Raw genomic sequence first — 21151 nt, forward strand, 5'->3', positions numbered from 1 at the left:
ATGTTGGCCAATCTGGTAGGTGTGATGTGGTACCTCAGAGTTGTTTTGATTTGCATTTCTCTAATCAATAGTGATTTAGAGCATTTTTTATATGACTATAGATGGCTTTAATTTCTTCATCTGAGAACTGTCTGTTCATATCCTTTGACCATTTATCAATTGGGGAATTGCCTGTATTCTTATAAATTTGACTTAATTCTCTATATATTTTAGAAATGAGGCCCTTATCAGAGAGACTGGTTGTAAAAATTCTTTCCCAATTTTCTACCTTCCTTCTAATCTTAGTTGCATTGGCTTTGTTTGTGCAAAAACTTTTCAATTTAATGTAATCAAAATTATCTGTTTTGCTTTTCAGAATGTTCTCTGTCTCCTGTTTGTTCATGAATTCTTCTGTTCTGCATAGATCTGATAGGTAAACTATTCCTTGCTCTCCCAGTTTGCTTACAGTATCAGCCTTTATATCTAAATCATGAACCCATTTTGACTTTATTTTGGTATGTGGTGTGAGAATTTGGTCTATGCCTAGTTTCTGCCATACTCTTTTCCAGTTTTCCCAGTAATTTTTTTCAAAGAGTGTGTTCTCATCCCAGAAGCTGGGGTCTTTGGGTTTATCGAATAATAGATTACTATAGTCATTGACTACTGTGTCTTGCATATTTAACGTGTTCTACTGATCCACCACTCTATTTCTTAGCCAGTACCAAGCAGTTTTGATGATTGCTGCTTTATAACATAATTTAAGATCTGGAATTGTTAGGCTACCTTCCCTGTTTCATTAGTTCCCTTGATATTCTGGACCTTTTGTTCTTCCAAATGAATCTTGTTATTATTTTTTCTAACTCTATAAAATAATTTTTTGGTAGTTGGATTGGCATGGCACTGAATAAGTAAATTAGCTTTGGTAGAATTGCCTTTTCCCTTTTCTTCCCCTTTACTCTTACTACTTCTTCTCTCCCTTCTATCCCCCCTCCCTTTTCTTTCCCCTTTTCCCTCCTACTGTCTATAGGGCAAATTAGATTGCTATACCTAACTGATTACTTTATTCCCTTCTTGAGGCAAATCTGATGAGAGTAAGGTTCAAACAGTACTCATCCCTCTCCCTTCTTTACCTCTGCTCTAATAGGTTTTTGTGTCTTTTTCCTGTAATGTAATTTACCCTTGTCTGCCTCCTCCTTTCTCAGTACATTTTCTTAGCTCAGACTAATCCACTTACTTGGATCCATTTAACCCACTTGATTAGATTTTTTTTATCATTACATCAAAGTCAACTTATATCCACCCCCTTTATGTATACTCCTTCAACATGGGTGTAATAACAATACAGTTCTCAAGAGTTGCAAGTGTCATCCTTCCTTGTAGGGATGCAAACAGTTTGCCCTTATTAACAACATATTGTATCTTTCTGCCCCATTTATCTTTTTACGTCTCTTTTGAATCTTGTACTTGAAGATCAGATTTTTTGTTGAGCTCTGGTCTTTTTATCAGGAAGGTTTGTAAGCCCCCTATTTCGTTGAATATCCATCTTCTGCCCTGAAAGATTATGCTCATTTTTGCTGAGTAAGTTAATCCTTGGCTGCAATCCAAGCTCCTTTGCCTTACGGAATATTATGTTCCATGCCCTACCGTCTTTTAATGTAGAAGCTGCAAGGTTCTGTGTAATCCTGACTATTGTTCCATGATATTTAAATTGTTTCTTTCTGGCTGCTTGCAATATTTTCTCTTTGATCTGGTAATTTTGGAATTTGGCTATTATATTCCTTGGTGTTTTCAATTTGGGATCTCTTTCAGGCAGTGAGCAGTGGATTCTTTCTATGGTTATTTTACTTTCTGATTCTAGGACTTCCGGGCAGTTTTCCTTTATGATTTCCTGAAAGATACTCTCCAGGCTCTTTTTTTCATCATGATTTTCAGGTAGACCAATAATTTTTAAATTGTTTCACCTAGATTGATTTTCCAGGTCAGTTGTTTTACCCATGAGGTATTTTACGTTTTCATCTATTTTTTCATTTTTTTGTTTCTGTTTGATTCTTGCTCTCTCATAGTCATTACTTTCCATTTGTCCAATTCTAATTCTTAACAAATTGTTTTCTTCTGTTAATTTTTGTACTTCCTTCTCCAATTGGCCAATTGTATTTTTAAGAGATTTGTTTTCTTCTGTGTATTGTTTTTTTCCAGTTGACCAGTTGTGTTTTTTAGGGACTTGTTTTCTTCAGTGTACTTTTTTTCCAATTGGCAAATTGTACTTTTTAAGGACTCTTCTACCTTTCTCATTTGACTTTTAAAATCCTTCTTGAGCTCTTCTAAGGCTTTTTGGGCTTCAGATCAGTTCATATTCTCTTTTGATGTTGCAGATGTGGGTTTGTTGACAATGTTGTCCTCTTCAGAATTTCTGTCTTGATCTTCATTCTGTTCATAATATGAATCTATGGTACGTTTCTTTTTACTCGTGGTGTTTCTTTATTCCCTGGCCTTTAAAGAGATTGAGCTCTCCTGCTGGCGAGCAGAGGGCACTGACCCAAGCTTCTTGTATTGGGAGCCTAGGTCTTGGTCACTGGCTTTGTGTGCTGGGGCCTCTTATGTTGGCAATTGGAGGCTGCAGGGTTCTGGCGGCTTACCTGGTGTTGGGCTGGAATCAGCACGGCTGGAACTTTTGGGCGGTTCTAGGTTGTTTGCTTTTCCTTTCCTTTAGCTTTCTTCAGCTCCTTTTAGATGGGTGCTGCAGGTTGTTTATCTGCCTGGGGCTCCTTGCAGTGCTGCCTCCCTTAGTTCTGCTGAGTCACTGGGAGACTTCTTTGTTGTAGAATGCTGAGGCACCTAGTGGTTTTCTGGGCTGGTTTCCACCAGTTCCCCAGTCCTCATTGAGGCACTTGGATACCCAGGTGTTGGTGTTTGGCTGCTCTACCACTTGGGCTTCAGGATCTCCTCCTGGTTGGCAGTTGGAGGCTGTAGGGTTCTAGCAACTTACCTGGTGTTGGGCTGGAATCAGCAAGGCTGGAATTTTTTGGGCAACTCTAGGTTGCTTTCTTCAGCTCCTTTCAGATGAATGCTACAGGGTGTTTATCTGCCTGGGGCCCTTTGTAGTGCTGCTTCCCTTATATCTGCTGAGGCCCTGGGAGACCCGGTTGGTATAGAATACTGAGGCACCAGGATCTCCTTGTGTGCTAAAGTGGGGCTTTCTGGTAGCTGGCTGGGGCACCTCCCATTCCGAACTGCTCCCCTTCCCCCAGGGTAAGAGGGGCCTTTTCCGTTAATCCCTCAAGCCATCTGGGCTACTACACTGCTGCTCCCCATCTTTCTTCTGGTTCTGCTGTTCCAGGGTTTTTTCTGGGGTGATATTTTCTGGGTTTTCAGAGGTTGACAGGGGAGGGTGAGAGTGACTACCTTTTTACTCTGCCATCTTGGCTCCCGGAAATGGAAGTCCCATGTTATATCATTTTAAAGTTAAACTTTTCTTTTCTGAATGTGTTATTCTATTCCTTTCTGTGGTTTCAGTGCAGAGTAGAATTCTGTTATTTAGCTTTCCCTTGCTTTATATTTTGATGGCCTTTCTCTTGAGCCCTCAAAGAATTTGTTGTTTGTTACTATAGTTGTTAAATTTAACCTCTGTATCTTGGAATTTGCAGCATAGTGTTTTTGTTTTCCCTGGAGGCAATCAGTAGATCCTCTTTATTGATCCTTTGTTTTCTGTATTTAGAATTCTGGGCAGTTTTCTTGTATTTCTTGTATTTGCATTGTGATATTTTGTGTTTTTGACTTGTCGTGTTGTTCAGTGGGAGCTATAATCCTTAAAGTTGCTTGGTATGTCTCTCTGATCAATGTTTTGCTTGCACAGTGATGTGTTCTTTTTAACATTTTAACATTTTTGCTTTTCATCTTCCAGGTTGTCCTTCACTTCAATGTGCTTGTGTTCTAGATCAGTTCTCTATTTTGCTTTGAAGAGATTAACCAGAGTTGAAGTTTTTTTATATTGCTAGTTATTTCTGCTATGCAAGATATGGAATCTGTAATTTTTTCCTCTTTTAACTTCTTTTTCCAAGATTGTGATTTTTCTCTTGAACTTTGCAGGAATCTTCTGCTGCAATCCCATGCTGTTTTATAAATCCATAGGGTTCTTTGTTCTATCAAGTATTGGTTGAATTTCCTTTGTCTTGCAATATTTATGTAGAGATGTAGAGATGTAGTCTCTTAGATGTTTTGTTGTCCATTTCCTCTTCTTTTAAAGTGTCTTCCCTATTGATTTATCTATTTATGGTCCGGGTTTTGAACTGAGTTTTCTTCCTCCTGAGATCTTTAGCTGTTAGGATCTTATTTCATTATATTCCTGTATTGCTTATTTCCTAACTCTTTCCCTTTTGATGGTGTTTCCCCTGGGGGTTGGACTTCAGAGTTTTTTCAGACTCCTTCCACACTGGGGAGATTCACATCTCCCTGACCTCAGATGCTGCCTCAAGTGACTTCTTTGGGGACAGAATAAGCAAGTCCTTTTCCCTTAAGGCTTCCTGTAGCCCCATCTACATGCTGGCACTCTATCCCATTTCTGGCTGCTCTTGAGTTCTATAGCTGAGTGTGTTCCCATGTTCTTATGTTCCCCATCCCCAACAGTGGTGACCTCAGTTGAATTCTACTTCCTGTTGCCACAGAATGGTAGGATGAGGACAAGGTGAAATTGTGCAGCACATACTACAGGAACAGTTAGGGAAGTTGCTGAGTGGATCCTAGAGCAGAAGCCCTGTCAGCCATGGCAAGGAGAGAGCATGTTGAATTAGGACATTAAAGATTAGCGATTAGCCTCAGCTGGTTAGAGACAGCTGGTATAACAATGGATAAAGCACTGGACCTGGAGTCAGGAAGACCCGAATTCAAATCCATTGTGACCCTGGACAAGTCACTTAATCTCAATTTCCTCAACTGTAAAATGAAGATAATAATAGCCTCTACGTCACAAGGTTATTGTGAGGATCAAAATGAGGTAAGACTTGTGAAAAAGCACTTAGCATGTGCTTGGCACATGGTAGAGATGATAAATGTTTATTTCCTTTCCCTTCTTTGTTGTTCAGGTTATTACTTCAGTAGGCTTCTAGGAGTCTTGTCCTGTTGTAAAATATATTATATATTCCTGTTGTAATATATTATATATATTTCTGTGTTTTATATGTGTATGTATGTATCATCTATGTATATCATATATATGTATATCTATATACTCATATATGCATGTATGATAGTTGTAATCCTTCCACCTCTGGTGCCTAATTCATCTTTTGGGAGATTTTTGAGAATTAGCTGGAGAAAATGCTTAGTAGTTTACCTTGTTAGTCACATGACCCTGGAAGTATTTTTCATTTATTTCTATCTTTTCATTTTTATCACTGATGAGCATTATGTATGTAATTGAATCTGGACGATCTTCTCAAGTTCTTTGTAAGTTATTTCTACCTCATTATCCTGTACAGCCAATATTAATACATAAGCTACAGTTGTTTTCATATGGTCTTTTTGCAAAAACTTATCATGAGCACTGCAGTATGAGAGGACCAATTACCTCATGAAGTGATCTTATTTTTCCTTCAGAACTTAAGGTGAAACCAGCTTTACCAACTCCTTTTTGTGCCTCATCAAATTATACCTGTGCGCCATCATTCAGTTTAACTGGAATGTCATTCTTTTGCTTTCATTCATAGTGAGAATGTCAAGATTGATGTGATTCAGTTTTTATACTAGTGTGTCCTCTAGTTGCGTGATGGGGAAGATCTCACATTTAGTGTTAACGGCCAAATAAATGTTTATAAACCACTTCCACAGTGTATGGTTCTGAGGCCACTTTGTCCCCTTTTCTGCCACTCTTCCATGGCCGCTACAGAAGCAGAGGGGCCGCTTAGAATTTGAGACTATCCTTCTTTCTTTCTCATGTTACCATGGCCAGAGACTTTCTCACCAAGAGCAGATATCTGGATGCTTATTGTACACAATAATACATTATAAGCAGGTGGGCAAATGCCATTACCATTGAGGGGATTAGAGAACATTTTATGTTGAATATGACATTTGAGTTGGGCTAGGTGGGAATTCACAATGAGGAGAAAAGTCTTAAAAGTATAGAGGTAAGATGATCCCCACTGTACTTAGCTATACTGTTTCTCCAAAAGCCAACTCCCATCTTTTGCTGGAACCATACTTGAAACCTCTGCAGCCTGGTATATACTAGCAGATCTTAGATTTCATAACCTTGAAGTTCAAAAACTCGAGATCTTCAGTTATGACATTGATAAGATGAGGTTTAGGAGTAAGACTTTGGTGAGGTTCAAGGAGAGAGAGAGAGAGAGAGAGTGTGTGTGTGTGTGTGTGTGTGTTTAATGAACACTGTTGGATTTATCATTCCAAAATTAGAAGTATTAGATCTTTCCTAGCAGACATAGAGGATTTAATTTTTTTCCTAGTTGGACTAAATGTATTTGGGAAATGTACTTGAATAGAGCAACAAATTATTAAATGTTTTATATGCTTTACTTTTTGACTTTAGCTTGAATTTGACATTTATCACATTTAAGATTTTTCTTCCTGTTTCTGTATTATAATTCAACATTATGGAAGTAAAAGAAAGCGTTTATACATTTGGATTTGTGCTTCTCATTAAGATGCTAGAATAAACAAACTGGTTCTGTAATCCATAGGAATTTATGTAAAAAAGGAATCCCTACCTTGTGAAATGAAGACATTTCTGAGGGCAGTGGGCTGAAAGTGAGGAGACTGTAGCAAATTTTAGCATGGCATGTTATAACAATTTTAGGATTCTTAGTTTGGCATGTTAGCAAAAATATTTAACTTTGAATCTTTTAAACTCAGCAAACATATATTAAATGCTTACTGTATATAAGATACTGTTCTAGGTGTAATGTGGCAGAAATATTTCCCCAGCTAGAAAATGCGAAGTTTAGGTTATAAGAACATTTACTCTGACTGTTCCCCAGGCCTGGAATGCTTTCCCTACGCTACTTATCTACTGACTTCTTGACTTCTTTTAAATCCCAACTAAAATCCCATTTTTTATAGGAAGGTTTTCCCAACCCGTTTTAATTCTAGTGCTTTCCCTCTGTTAATCATTTCCTAGTTAACCTGTATATAGCTTGCTTTGTATATATTTGTTTGCATGGTGTCTTCCCCATTAGACTGTAAATTCTTTTACTGTCTTTTGCCTCTTCTTGTATCCCCAGTGCTTAACACAGTGCCAGGCACATTGAAAGTGTTTAATAAATGCTTATTGATTGGTTGATTGATTGAAGCTTACTGTCTGGTATGGGGAATAAAAAACACATACATTTAGGATACTTAGTCCACACATGATAAGTAAATGGGCCAAGGTCATTATTAATAGGGAAGATTAGAGAAAGTTTCCTGTAGTGCTTGGTTTTTTAGTTAGGCTCGGTAGGAATTTACCAGGCAAAAAAGAGAAGGATATGGAGGTCACAAAGAAGAGTATGTGTTCTGGAGATAGTGAGTGGTCCTGTTTGTAGCCTAGAGTGCACAAAGTAGAGAGAATAATATATTATGAGGAAGACCTTGAATGCCAGGACAGGTGAATGAATTTAACTCAGTAGGTACTGTTCAAGATTTTTTTTTAAAAAGCAAAGTAATGTATAGATTATTGTGAAGGGGGCATAGAAGGGAGCAAAAAGAAAGTGAAGGTAAGAATTCTTATTTGAAGTTTTTTGGGTAGTCCAGGTGAGTCAAAATGAAGGCTTACACTAGGTTGGTAAAAACAAGAATAAAGATGGAATTATAGAACTGAGAGAGATTGAGGTCAAGATGACAAGAGTTGATAATGGAATAGGAAGTGAAAGAAAGGGAAGAGTAATATGTCAAGATTTCATGGGAGACAGGATGAGTGGTCTTCATAGAGTCATTGGATCTTACATGCAGAGCTGGAAATGTCATCTAGTCATCTAGATGTCATCTAGTCCAATGCCCTCATTTTACAGAGGAAAAGAAAACTGAGGCAGGGACAGAACATTACATCTGGTTGGTCATATTTGCACAAAGTCACACAGAAGTAACAGAGTTGGCTATTAATTTCAGGTCTTGTGACTCCTAGTTTAGCACTCTTTTCACCACACCTTGTGGCTAACATCTTTCCCCTTGGAAATTATGTCCAGATGTAGATGATAGCCCATTGTACTGAATTCCTAAGTCATTATTTTGGAGGGTTTCAGCAGAATGATTTTCTACTTCAGACTTAGGTTGTAGGTATAATAAAATTCAGACCAAGTACTACTATAAAATATAAATTACTTATTTTGGCAACATGAAGAAGCAATATGGGTAGGTGACATAGAAGAATTAATTTGAATATGGTTTCTTTTTTCTTGAACATTTTCCTCATTTACCTTGTTTAAATATGAACTGACTCATTATTTTGTCATCCAGTGTTGTACACATACTACTTGCTATTCTATTGTTTCTCATGAGAGACATTTAGAAAATGCCAGCTCAGTTTTAATTTTGTAACACTAATTTCTATTTAGGGGACTAATTATGGCTTTAAACTACAGTTCAGTTAGAAATATCATTAAGGTTTCTATGAAATATTTCTCAGGCATTGCATGAGTCATTAAATTCAACTTCTGTAGAAAGTATAGGGATTATTTAATAAGTAGGTATTTGCTGAAATTATATATGTAAATATATAAATGTATGTATGAATATATTTATAGATCTGTAGATTTTCCTAAGGATATCTAAAGAGTTTTATTTTCTCAAAAGTGTGTTTTGGGTGGTTTGAAATTATCCAAAGAATGTAAGATGACTTTCATTTGCAAAATTTATAAGAATCACATGGTAATCTAAGAAGATTAAAAAATATCTGCTCTATGATATAGATAGCAGAATTCTTCCATCATATGTCCTTTTTCACTGTAAGAACCATTTTTTCATCCTTTCTTTCCTCCCTTTCACTATTTATTAGTTATTATTTCACCTTTATGTAACACAAATATCTTATCCAGTGAATGTTTTTTCAATGCCAAGTATATTCCCCAACCTAAAGTGTTCTTTATTTCAATTTAGTTCAGTAATTCAATAAACATTTATTAAGTGCCTACTGTGTGCCAGGAGAGCAGCTAGGTGGTACAGAGGATAAAGTGCTGGTCCTGGAGTCAGGAAGAATTATCTTCTTGAGTTCAAATCCAGCCTCAGACACTTATTGGCTTTGTACCCTGGGCAAGTTGCTTAACCCTTAGTTGCCTCATCTGTAAAATGAACTGGAGGAGGAAATGGCAAACTGTTCCAGTATCTTTACCAAGAAAACCCCAAATGGGGTTGCAAAGAGTTGGACACAATTGAAAAAATGACTGAACAACAATATACCTTCACATAAACAATTCACCTTGATTTTAATACAGAGCCAAGAACTATTATGCAAGGTCCTTGTTCTTTAGTATCTTGGCTAAGGGCAAATAAAAAGAGATGAAAAGAGAAATCTAAAATCTAAAATCTTGGTCTGGCTCATTTAAAACTAAACCTGTTTACATTCCCTTGAGGAACCATGCTAGTAGTATTAGTAGTATGCTAATAATAATCCTCTAACAATAATAACAATGTCTAGCATTTATATGGCACTTAAAGTTTGCAAAATGTTTTACAAATATTATCTTATATTCATAACATCCCTGGAAGGTCTTCATTTTACAAATAAGGTAGTTGAGACAGACAGGTTTAGTGATTCACCCAGGGCTCCACAGCTAGCAAGTATTTGAAGCTGGATTTGAAATTGTGTCTTTCTGACTTGAAGCCCAGCATCCTGGGCTATACCTTCTAGTTGTCTCTGAGTACTACTGAATGGCTTTCTGGAGTGCAGGTAGAGGTAACAGTCACATGGATAGAAATAATATATTGAGTTGTTAAAATACCAGCTGTGTCCCAAGTCCATGTAGCTTGGGGATTAGAGATTAAGGTCCCCTGAAGGGTAGCAGAACTGGGCTTATCAGGCCCTGTACTTCTGATGTGGTACTCTGATCATCTAGCTCAGCAGTATTAGTAGCTCCAAGATATGGAGACTTCTGGGAGGACTTGAGAAGTCAGAGAAGCCCTAAAAGTGCAATAAGAAGCCAGCAGAAACTACAGACACCTAAAGTATAATCATACTAGGTTTGTCAAGGGTTAGATTTCCAATGTTGAGACCCTGGTGATTTGGTTTGTTGGTATCAGCAACAAGCAACCCAAAGAAGACCTGCCATTGTTAAGGAAAAAGTCCCAAAGACATGAAAAAAGACTTCTCACCATTACATGTGAGAGACCAGGGCAGCCTACACATCCACAAGCCTTAAAATGATTCGGAGGCCTTAGAATGCATGTTACATGGAGCAATTCATTAGACAGGCTAACCTCATCTATAAGATTTTATACTTTTACATTTGCTCTTTTAATAAAGAGTATCAGCAAGTTCCAATCTGGACTTTCACTTTCAATCACCATTAGTCTCTAGTTCACAGAAGCAGTTTCTCTGGCAGTTGCCCCTGAACATCAGGATAAAAAAAAAAAATCTTCAAAGAGCTTTATAGTCCCTGCTGATTTAGTTCTTCCAAAGTTCTTCTGAAGTTTCAGGTAGTAAGAACTTCTTTGTTATCAATCAATCATCAGATCATTAAGTATTTATCACAGTACCTACACACAGAGAGGTTGCTAACTTCTACTTTAGTGTGTACGTCAGGAACCGTTTGTACTGTCCACGCTGTATTTTGAAAAAGCTGTCTCCACGTGTCTCAATTAGTGATTGCACTAAATGTGAAGCAATTACACAAGCATTCAGTTGGATTGCCTTATGATGTGGGAATTTTAATATTTGTGGTTTGTAATGAGTGTTCAAAGATCAGGTAGGCTGTTCTTATATTTAATTAATTTTTGCAATGGTTGATTTGGCTAATTTACTGCACACAGGACCTATATTAAAGATTATTCTTCGAAGTAAATTTTAAGATTCCTGCATGATTTTAAATCATCATTGGGGCCACTTTTCCCCACTCCCTTTGAAAATAAGTCTAAATTAATAATGCAAATCAGTGGATAAATAATTGAACTGAGAAATATTTGTTTTAGAATGACTCAGCTCTTCTCAGCAACACAATGATCCAAGACAAGTACAAAGGACTCACGAAGGAAAACACTATCCATATCCAGATAAAGAACTGATAGTCTCTGAATGCAGATCAAAGTGGTTTTTTTTTTCACTTACTTTATTCTTTCTTGTGATTTAAAAAAAATCTATTTCTTCTTTCACAACCGTGACTAATATGGAATTTTTTTTTTTTACATGATAGCACAAGCTATATCAAACTGCCTACCATTTTCAGAAGAGGGGAGGGGAGGGAGAGAGAAAATCTGGAACTCAAAATCTTATAAAAATGAATGCTAAAAATTTTCTTGACATGTAACTGTTAGTAGTGCAGCAGATTAGAGCACTGGGCTTGGAGTCTAGAAGACCTGAGTTCAAATCTAGCCTCAGACATTTGCTAGCTGTGTGACTGGCAAGTCTATGTGTCTTTGAGAGTAAAGACAGGCACCAAGTCTGCACTGGCCTTGTGCATCTGGCACCCAATGTAGATAAGCAGATGAACTTAATGGTAGCAGTTGCCAAGGAAAAAGAATTCTGCTTTTGCCATCACTTTGCTCCTCTCCTTTGGGAGGGATTTTGTCCTTTTCACACCTTTACTGCACCTTCCCCTCTCCCCCCCCATGCCATTCCTGGTATCTCCTTACTCCTTTGTTCTGCTGTTACAAAAATGCAAACTTCTGTATGAATTGTGAATTCTTTGGGTTCCACATGCATGTTCGTTTCTCTTGTAATACACTTCTTCGAGAACGAAGTTCTTTTTATGATTTATCAAAATAATTTTGGCCTTGGAATTAGGAAAACCTCCTAAAAAGGTCTCAGGTACTCCTCGGAATCACCACTGTATTAAGGTTCCATAGAATGTGATTTAAAATCATAGAAGTTAGACTTCAAGATTAACTTGACTTTGACTCATGGGATAGGCTTTGGATAGGTGGAGAAGGCTTTCAGAGATGAAGTATAGGTGGAGGAATGAAAGATTTGGATAAGTGTGGAGTTAGGAATGTGGAATCAGTTGGTGTTTTGATATAAGTGATAAGAAATTTAGTGTAGTAGGGTATTGTAGATCAAGTTGGAAAGCAGGTTGGGATCAGCATGTGGAAGGTACTGAAAGCTTGCCTAAAGTATATAAATATGATGTAGCCGTTTTGTAAGTTAATAAGATGCCTTTGAAATTCTTAAAATACAGGTCATGTTTTATACCAGGTTATCAAAAATATAAATCCTTTCGGAAAATGAGCCTACCCTCTTCTGAAGTTCTTATTTTATTTTTAAAATTTCTAGGTAAGCCATACCTTTAATTTTACATGGCCAGGGAGAGGAAGAGGAGATACCAAATTTAAGCTTTAGGCTTTAGCCCTTGAAAGGGATGTTATGATGCAAATTCTTTGTCTAATGGTCTTGGCAGGAACTTGTCTAAATTGTGCTACCATTTTCATGAATAAGAATAACTTTTCTCTAGTTTATATGGTTCTTTTGGGTTTGCCTCTGGAATCACTCTGTTGTTCTTTGGTTTGCCTGTGTAGGTCTATCTTTTACCTAAATAGAATTTAATCTCTTCACAGGTATAAACTACTACAGATGTCCTAAGAGTTGTGTAATTCCTGTCATTTCTGAGATGATGCCTATAGCAGTTAAAAAGAACCCTAAACCCTAGGCCTTCCAGACATTTTTATATTTTAGCATTCCTGTTGGCAGCAGTCATTCTAGGATTTTAGAAAAGAAAGATTAGCTTTAAAAAAAGAAATGTGCAGAAGACAGAAGCAAACCCAGTTAGCAGAAGATGCTTATTACTCATCAGTGTTAACAAGCATTTATGAAATGTTTAGCATGTGCCAGGCAGTGTATTAAATGTTGGAGATAAAAAGAAAGGCCAAAACATGGTTTCTACCCTGGAGCAGCTCACATTTTTACGGTAAAAGACAACATGCAAACAGTAATTTCAGAGGGAGTTCACTGGCATTGGCAAAACTATGAAAAGTCTGTGAAGGATACTAAAGCTCAGAAAGAGCTGCATCTGGTAAGGAAAGCTAGAGTGGATAAAAAATTGTGTGTGTTTTAAGGAATATTGGGAGAAAACGGAGGATCAGAGAAGGAATAGGGCCTTTGTTGGTGTGGATTGGACAAGGGGGACCAGCAAGAGAAAGGGCAGAGCTGCTCCATTCTTACTTTGTTTCTGTTTTCTCTGAAAAGGAGAGTCAACTTTACTCTGGAAATGAAAAAGCAGAAATGACTAACAGGAGTTGATAGCCAAGATAAGACGACATAATAAGAGAACACCTGACTGTTCTTGATGAAATCAAGCTGTTCGGTCCAGGTGAATTATATCCTTGGGTCCTGAGAGAATTGGCAGATAGGATTGTTGGGCCATTGCCAGTGTTATCTGAGAGAGCCTGGAAAATGGGAGAGGCACCCAAGATTGGATAGAAAAGGGCAGCTTATCCCAGTTTTCAAACAAAGAAAGAGAAAGTGAAAACTGTATGTCAGTGAACTTGACTTAGTTTCCTAGGAAATTCTAGAATGAATGATTAAAGAGAGGGTTGAGAAACATCTAGAAAGGGAAGCAGTGATTACAAAGAACTATTAAGGCTTCATCAAGAATAGGTCATGCCAGACTGATTTCTTTTTCTTTTTTCTGACAGAATTACTAATCTAGTAGACTAAAGGGATGCTTTGGATATAGTTTGCCTAGATTTTTAGCAGAGCTTTTGGTATATTATTCTTTTAGGGAAGATGGAGAGTTATAGAATAGATAATAATACTGAGGGCTATGGAATATTATCCCTCAGTATTGGTTGGATATGGAATATTAAGATGGATTTGGAACTGGTTTGATTGCTGGATGCAAAAAGTAGTTGTTAGTGGTTCAATGTCATTTGTGATTGGAGGTCTCTAATGGAGTACTCTAGGGATCTGTGCTTGGCTTTCTACTTAACATTTTTACCAGTGACTTGGATAAAGGTATATATGATATGCTCATCAAATTGGCAGATGACACAAACCTGAGAGGGAGAGCTAACACCATAGATGACAATCAGGATTCAAAAGGATCTTGACAAGTTAGAGCATTGGGTTGAATCTAAAAGTGAAATTCAGTAGGGATAAATGTAGGGTCATGTCTTGGGTAAAAACAAAAAACAAACAAAAAAGAAAAAACAACAACTTTACAAGTATAAGGTAGAGGAGGCAGAAGTTCTGAAAAAGATCTGGGGATTTTAATGGCCTACAAGTTCAGTACAAATCAGCCATTGTGATGTGGCAGCCAAAAAAGTGAATGTGATTTTGTGCTGTATTAAGAGAGGCATAGCTCCCAGGAAAGGAGAAGTGATAGTCCCGCCATTTTCTGCCTTTTTCAGACGTCATTTCTGCCTTTTTCAGGGAGTAGTATTGTGCTCAATTCGGGTCACCATGGGATGAGAAGGAAATTGATGAGCTAGGGAGTATCCCGAGGAGGGCAAGCAGGATGGTGAAGAAGGGCCTTGGGTTAATGTCATATGAAGATTGATTGAAGGAACTGGCTATGTACAACCTAGAAAAGAGAAGACCGGGGAGTTGGGGGTGGGGGAAGGTGGGGAGAGCATGATCACTCTCTTGATGCATTTGAAGAGCTATCACATGGAAAAAGGACTACCAAGGAAAGCAAAAGTAGAAGTGGGTGCAAGTTGCAGAGGCAGATTTAGGCTCACTGTCAAGGAAAACTTGTAACAACTCAAGTTGCACAAAAGTGAAATGGACTGCCTGGTGAGGTTGTTGGTTTCCTCTCCTTAGAGATCTTCAAGCAAACATAGGACCGTCACTTGCTACCAGGTGTATTTTGGTGAAGATGCCTTTGGTGTATGGGTTGGACTAGATGACCACTGAGTTCCCTTTAAATTTTCAAATTTTGAGATTCTCTGAAAGGCATCGCTTATATTTTATTTTGTATTATCAATTATTCATAAACTTTATATCCACATCGCAGATTCTTATCTTATCAATGTTTAAATTCCCTATGATAAATGGGAATCTTGGTCTAGCTGTTTCCTGTTATTTATAGTTCCAGGCTCTTATGCTGTGCTGTAGGTTGTTATGTGTTCAGGAAATGAAAATCAAAGAATATCGGAAGCAAAAAAAAAAAAAATCAGGATTCTAAATATACTGGGGATAAAATGCTTAAAAATTAACTACAGATGACTTTTGGATTATCCCTCTAGGATCACTTCCTTAGAACCTGTGAAAAGATAACATCTAAGTGTGCACATGTATGAATGTAAGTTTAAACAAGTCAGTGATACTTCCTTTTCATATAATTTCCACCTGCAAATTTTTAAAACATCATTATGAGCTTCTTTTTGCTATTATTTTTCTGCCATTTTAATTTATTTTTTCCTTTATGTTGGACAGAGGCTGGTATTTGCCTTAAAATAATTTAGATTTTAAAGCATCTGAATCTTTTAATATAACAATAGAAGAACAAGTCCAACAAACACTTATTATGTGTAGCACACTGTGCTAGGAATTGTAGGAGATTCAAAGTTGGAAATAGAGTCAGTCTTTAACTGAAAGGAGTTTATAATCAGTAGCAAGGTAAGATCTACGAACTAGCACTGATAGCTAGTTACATTTCACAATATTGCATGAGTAGTGTTTTAGAGAACTAAAAACAAAGTACTTATATGATCTGAGGGAGTGTTACCAACCAAACATATAAGGGAAGAATCATAGAGTTAGAATGGAATGGGGCCTTAAAGATGATCTAGTCCAGTCCTCTCATTTTACAGATGAGAAAACTGAGAGCCTGAAGCTACATGATTTTTTTCAAGGTCACACTGGTAATAAGTAACACAGGCAAGATCTGAATCTCACTTTTCTGAATTCAAATTCAGAGCTACTTCCACTGCTTTACTTTAGTTTCCTACAAGAATGAATGAAAAATTTATTAAGCATTTCCTATATGCAAAGCACTGTGCTAAGAGCTGGAATATGAATAGAAAAGTCAGTCTCTCAGGGAGCTCACATTCTAATGGGGAAGATAACACAGATGGAAGGTTTCAGCTGCAAGTCAGATGGAAAAGTCTCATTGTCCTTAGGGTGCAGCAGCAAAGCAAATAGTTATACCTTGTCTTTATGGTGATTTCCACTGATAAAATCATATCATTTTCTTATATGAACCATTTGACAAGGTGATTTTGGTGACAAAAATTTTCTTTTCTGGGTCTTTAGTAGATGTGACTGTGGCACTTTTAGGAGCATTTGCCAGGCTTTGTCTCAACAAAAGTTGCTTCCCAGATTATGACTGGGGGCACTGAGCTGGAACATTGCTGTTCCCAGGGCCCTTGGGATCAGGGTCCTAGGCTGTCTGCATCAAAGTCAAAGAGGAGATGGTGGTTATAACGGTTATTCTTGCCTGGCCCATGCTGCCTTCTGTGGAGCCAGGCTGGCCCACCTCTCCTATGAATAGCAATTTATTGGCAGTTGGTGGGGATAGCTGCCACCTTCTCCAAAGGATTTGCCCCAGCTGATGGGTGTGGGTGCTGGACTGGAAGCAGGACAGGTGTTGGGGGTGTGCTGTTGCTCCCAGTGTTCTTATACTCGTCTACCAGTTGGTGGCAGTTGTTAAGCAGTTGTTGCTGGTGATGATAATAAAGATGGACCCTTCACAATGATTGCTGTCCTCAATGATGGTTGTAGGGCTTGAGCTGGAGGCAATCTAGTGTTTTGAGGGGATACTGCTTATTCTCAATGCTCTTGCTTTCAGGGTCCTATCTCCATCAGGACCTGACACATGCTGCCTCCTGTTTCTGCCTTAGGAGCTGCTATTTGAATTAGGTTTGAATTCAACAGGTAAAGAGGGGGAAAACAAGGTCATTCCAGGCATTGGGAACAATATGAGTAATGTAATGGAGATGTGTGAGTGCATGTAATAAAAAAAAGTTCACTATATCATTATCATTTATCATAGTATATATTTGGAGGTGAAAATGTGGAGGTGAATACTCATTGGAATTGGCTCAAAGAGGAAATAACATATATACTCAGTTGGATATAGAAATCTATCTTAAGGAAAATTGGGACACTAATGCACCCTTTGTGGAGTTATGAACTGATCCGACCATTCTGGAGAGCAATTTGAAACTATGCTCAAAGGGCTATAAAACTATAAAACCCTTTGACTCAGCAATACCACTAGTAGGTCTGTATCTCAAAGAAAAGGGTGAAGGACTGATTTGTACAAAAATATAGCAACTTTTTTGTGGTGGCAAGGAATTGGAAATTGAGGGAATGTCAATGAATTGGGGAATGGCTGAAGAAGTGGTATATAATTATAATGGAATACTGTTGTGCTATAGGAAGTGATGAGTGGGATGATTTCAGAAAAACCTGGAAATACTTACATGAACTGATGCAAAGTGAAGTGAGTAGAACCAGGGGAACATTGTACAGAGTAACAGCAATATTTTAACAATGATCAACTGTGAATGACTTAGATATTCTCAGCAATACAGTGATCCAAGACATTTCCAAAAAGACTCGTGATGAAAAATGCTAACCACGTTCAGAGAAAGAACTAATGGAGTCTGAATGCAGATCAAAGCATAACTGTTTTTCACTTTATTTTTTTCTTGATTTTGCATGATTGATACTGCTTATTCTCAATACTCTTGCTTTCAGGGTCCTGGGCTATCTTCATCATTCCTCACTGGTCAAAGGATATGAAAAGACAGTTTTCAGATGAAGAAAGCAAAGCTATCTATAGTCAATGAAAAAATGCTCCAAATCGCTCTTGATTAGAGAAATGCAAATTAAAACAGCTCTGAGGTACCACTTCACACCTATTAAATTAGCTGAATGATAGAAAAGGAAAATGACAAAAATGACAACTATTCTAGAGAGCAATTTGGAACTATGCTTATAAAACTATGCATACCCTTTGACTCAGTAATATCACTACTAGGTCTATATTCCAAAGAGATTTTTAAAGAAGGAAAAGAACCTCTATGTACAAAAATATTTAAAGCATCTCATTTTGTGGTGGCAAAGCATTGGAAATTGAGGGGATGCCCATCAATTGGGGAATGGCTAAACAAGTTGTGTTATATATGGTTGTGATAAAATACTATTCTATAAGAAGTGACTAGTAGGATGCTTTCAGAAAAACTTGGAAAGACTTACATGAACTAATGCAAAATGAAATGAGCAGAGCCAGGGAAACGTTGTACACAGTAACAACAATATTGTATGAAGATCAGCTGTGAATGACTTAGCTAGTCTCAGCAATGCAATAATCCAAGACAATTCTGAACAACTCATGATGGAAAATGCTATTCGTCTCCAGACAAAGAACTAATGGAGTCTGAGTGCAGGTTGAAGCATACTTTATTTTTCTTGGTGTATTGGGGGGGAGGGTGATGTGTTTTCTTTCACAACATGACTAATATGGAAATATGTTTTGCATGACTGCATATGTATAACCTACATCAAATTACTTGCCTTCTGAATGAGGAGAGAAGCAGGGAGGGTGGGAGAGATTTTGGAACTCAAAAATTAAAAAAAAAATCAATGTTAAAAATTGTTTTACATATAATTGGAAAAAATAAAAGATTAAAAATATTTTGATAACTAAATATAAAAAATCATAGAATATATTGGTATACTTATGGTTGTACATTTTTGGAGAGAAGAAAAAATTACTCTTATTTTATTTTGCAGCTGATACAGGTGATGATTACAATATGGAAAATTTGATGTCTGAATATGTTGAAATGGATCGATATCTGAACCAATATATAACGGCAGTTGAAACTACCCTAAATCAGGTATGTTTAATATTTGCATTAGTCTACTTTATATTTTTCTCTTGTTTAGAAAATCTCAAGTGACAGAAATTTGAAAATATTTCTGAATTAGGCAAGCCCAAGTTAACGGAGGTGGTAAATTTGTGTTTGATTCTGTTTGATCTTCTGTTCCAGATTATTTTGTTTAAACTTGTTCAAACTGTAATTCCTTCTAATAGATTCCTCCAAAATTTCAAAATATAAGCAAAGAAACAGCCTTCCTCCAAACCCCAAGTTTGACATAATTATTCTTTGTTAGCTCTTCTTAAATATACTACTTAGAATCAACTTGGTTACTTATTCTTCATTTTTAACTTCTATTTACTATAAACTGAGGTAAAATGTGAAGAATTCATGGATGAGTTGAAAAATGCAAAAGACTGACCTTTTGATTTTTCTAGAAGCCAGAGTTAATTTTGTTGACTCCCAGCTGTCATAGGAACAACATATATGGCAGTTGGAGTGGGAACATAGCAAGGTCCTATTCAGTACCATGTTGAGTAAGAAATGAACAATCAGATTGCAGTAATATTTCTCAGAAATTCCTTGTCCTCTGAGCAGTATAAACTCCTTATTAAATTGATTTCATCTTACTTGCATAAAAGGGTAACCTGTGCTTTTGGTTTTCTTTTTTTTTTTTAATGAGCGGGCACCTGAAATACTCCATAAATTAAGCCTCACAGAAGTTTTTCTGGTAGCTGAAGTAATGTAAGCTATATCTTTACAATGCAAGTTAATAAAAATATTTATTCCATAAACATGTAAAAATGTTTAGATTTTGTCATAGTTCATTGAAACTTTTTTCTTTTCAAGGTAGTCTTCAGTGACTTTTTTTCCAAATACTTCACTAATGCTTCTTATAATTTTTAGTCATCAGAACGTTGATTTTTTTTTTAAAGAAAATGGTGAAATTGTCATTGTATGTGACATATAAACATTGCTAACAAAACATTGTAGGAAATTGTGTAAAACGAACCATTCCTTTCCAAAGCAGTTTCTTAATTTCCCAAGCAGTGAATTGAGTCCATTTTATGCTTTAGTGCTTCAACCCCTTGTCAGTCATCTGATAGGCTCTCTTTAACTTTTGTGATTGTAGAAATGTGACTCTGAATTGTAGCTAAGGAAACGAGGTCTTGGCATCAGAATTTAGTGTTGACTTTTACTTTTGTAATATATTATTAGTAACCATTTTTGTTATCTTTGTATAAAGAAACTATAAATATTTTAAGTATTTAAGCTTCTATCATTCAGTTCAATTTTTATTTATAATGCTGATCTTATGGAAACGTTAAAATCCCATTAAAAAGTCCCATGAAGTGACTACATATTTTTAGTTTCATAAGTATTAGGAACAAAGCATTAGAAATAAAAACTGGCTTAATAAGTCTTGTAACCTTCACAGTAAGAAACGAGGAATTCCACATAGATCAATACTTTATGATTTTAGTTCCAGTTTATAGAATCATAGAATCTTAATCACAATAGAATAATACAATAAATATTTTTTAATCACCTACTGTGTACCAGGCACTTTGCTAAGTGGTGGGGATACAAATAAGAAAAGGAAAAGAGGCAGTCCTCAAGTAGCTTACAATCTAATGGGAGAAACAATACATAAAAGGAAGCTTGAAGGAGCCTGGGGGGAGAAGGTACTTGGTGTGGGAACATAAAAGCAGTGAAATTGAATCCAAAAAGTGCAGCTAATGAGAAATGATGAGCTTATTGGGTTTTTGAGCCCTCTCTATGGAGCCTTTGGGAGGGAGTTTTTGCTCTGCTCTCCAGTCAGAGTGGCAGAGGCAACTGAGGGTTCTGATGATACATGAATACCAAAGCTGAGGCAATCTCTGTGATGATGAATTTCTGCAGGGGATTGCCTGTTTTGGGAGTGGGGGCGGGGTGGAGCATAATGATGGTGGAGTAGAATCCAAAGAGTGTAGCTAATGAGAAATGAAGAGTTCACTGGGTTTCTTAGCCCTTTTTATATGGATGCTTTGGGAAGAGTCAGGAGTTAGGAGTTTGAGGGAAGTTAAAGGGACTGTTAGGGGCATTTAATTTATTTGATACATGACTAGGTTCCCTCTATCACATAATGAGGTAAATGAGAGGAGGGGAGAGAAATGGAGGGAGAAAAGGGAGGAGAAGAGATTGAGAGAGAAAGGTAAGAGAGGGAGGAAAAGGGAAAGGAGGAAGAGAGGAGAGAGAGAGAGAGAGAGAGAGAGAGAGAGAGAGAGAGAGA

The 21151-nt window shown here is 37.0% G+C and overlaps 1 protein-coding gene across 1 annotated transcript in view; it reads left to right on the plus strand.

The window, feature by feature from the left end:
* LOC114030636 (E3 SUMO-protein ligase NSE2-like) overlaps positions 1-21151 on the plus strand; it is a 259588-nt gene that overhangs the window by 44469 nt on the left and 193968 nt on the right. Inside the window, exon 3 of the mRNA XM_027845487.1 lies at positions 18791-18897. Within this exon, the coding sequence (XP_027701288.1) occupies positions 18791-18897 (107 nt within the window). The remainder of the gene's footprint in view (positions 1-18790; positions 18898-21151) is intronic.

This window comes from Vombatus ursinus, unplaced genomic scaffold (assembly GCF_900497805.2).
Source record: "Vombatus ursinus unplaced genomic scaffold, bare-nosed wombat genome assembly UNPS02014973.1, whole genome shotgun sequence".
Classification (NCBI taxonomy): domain Eukaryota; kingdom Metazoa; phylum Chordata; class Mammalia; order Diprotodontia; family Vombatidae; genus Vombatus; species Vombatus ursinus.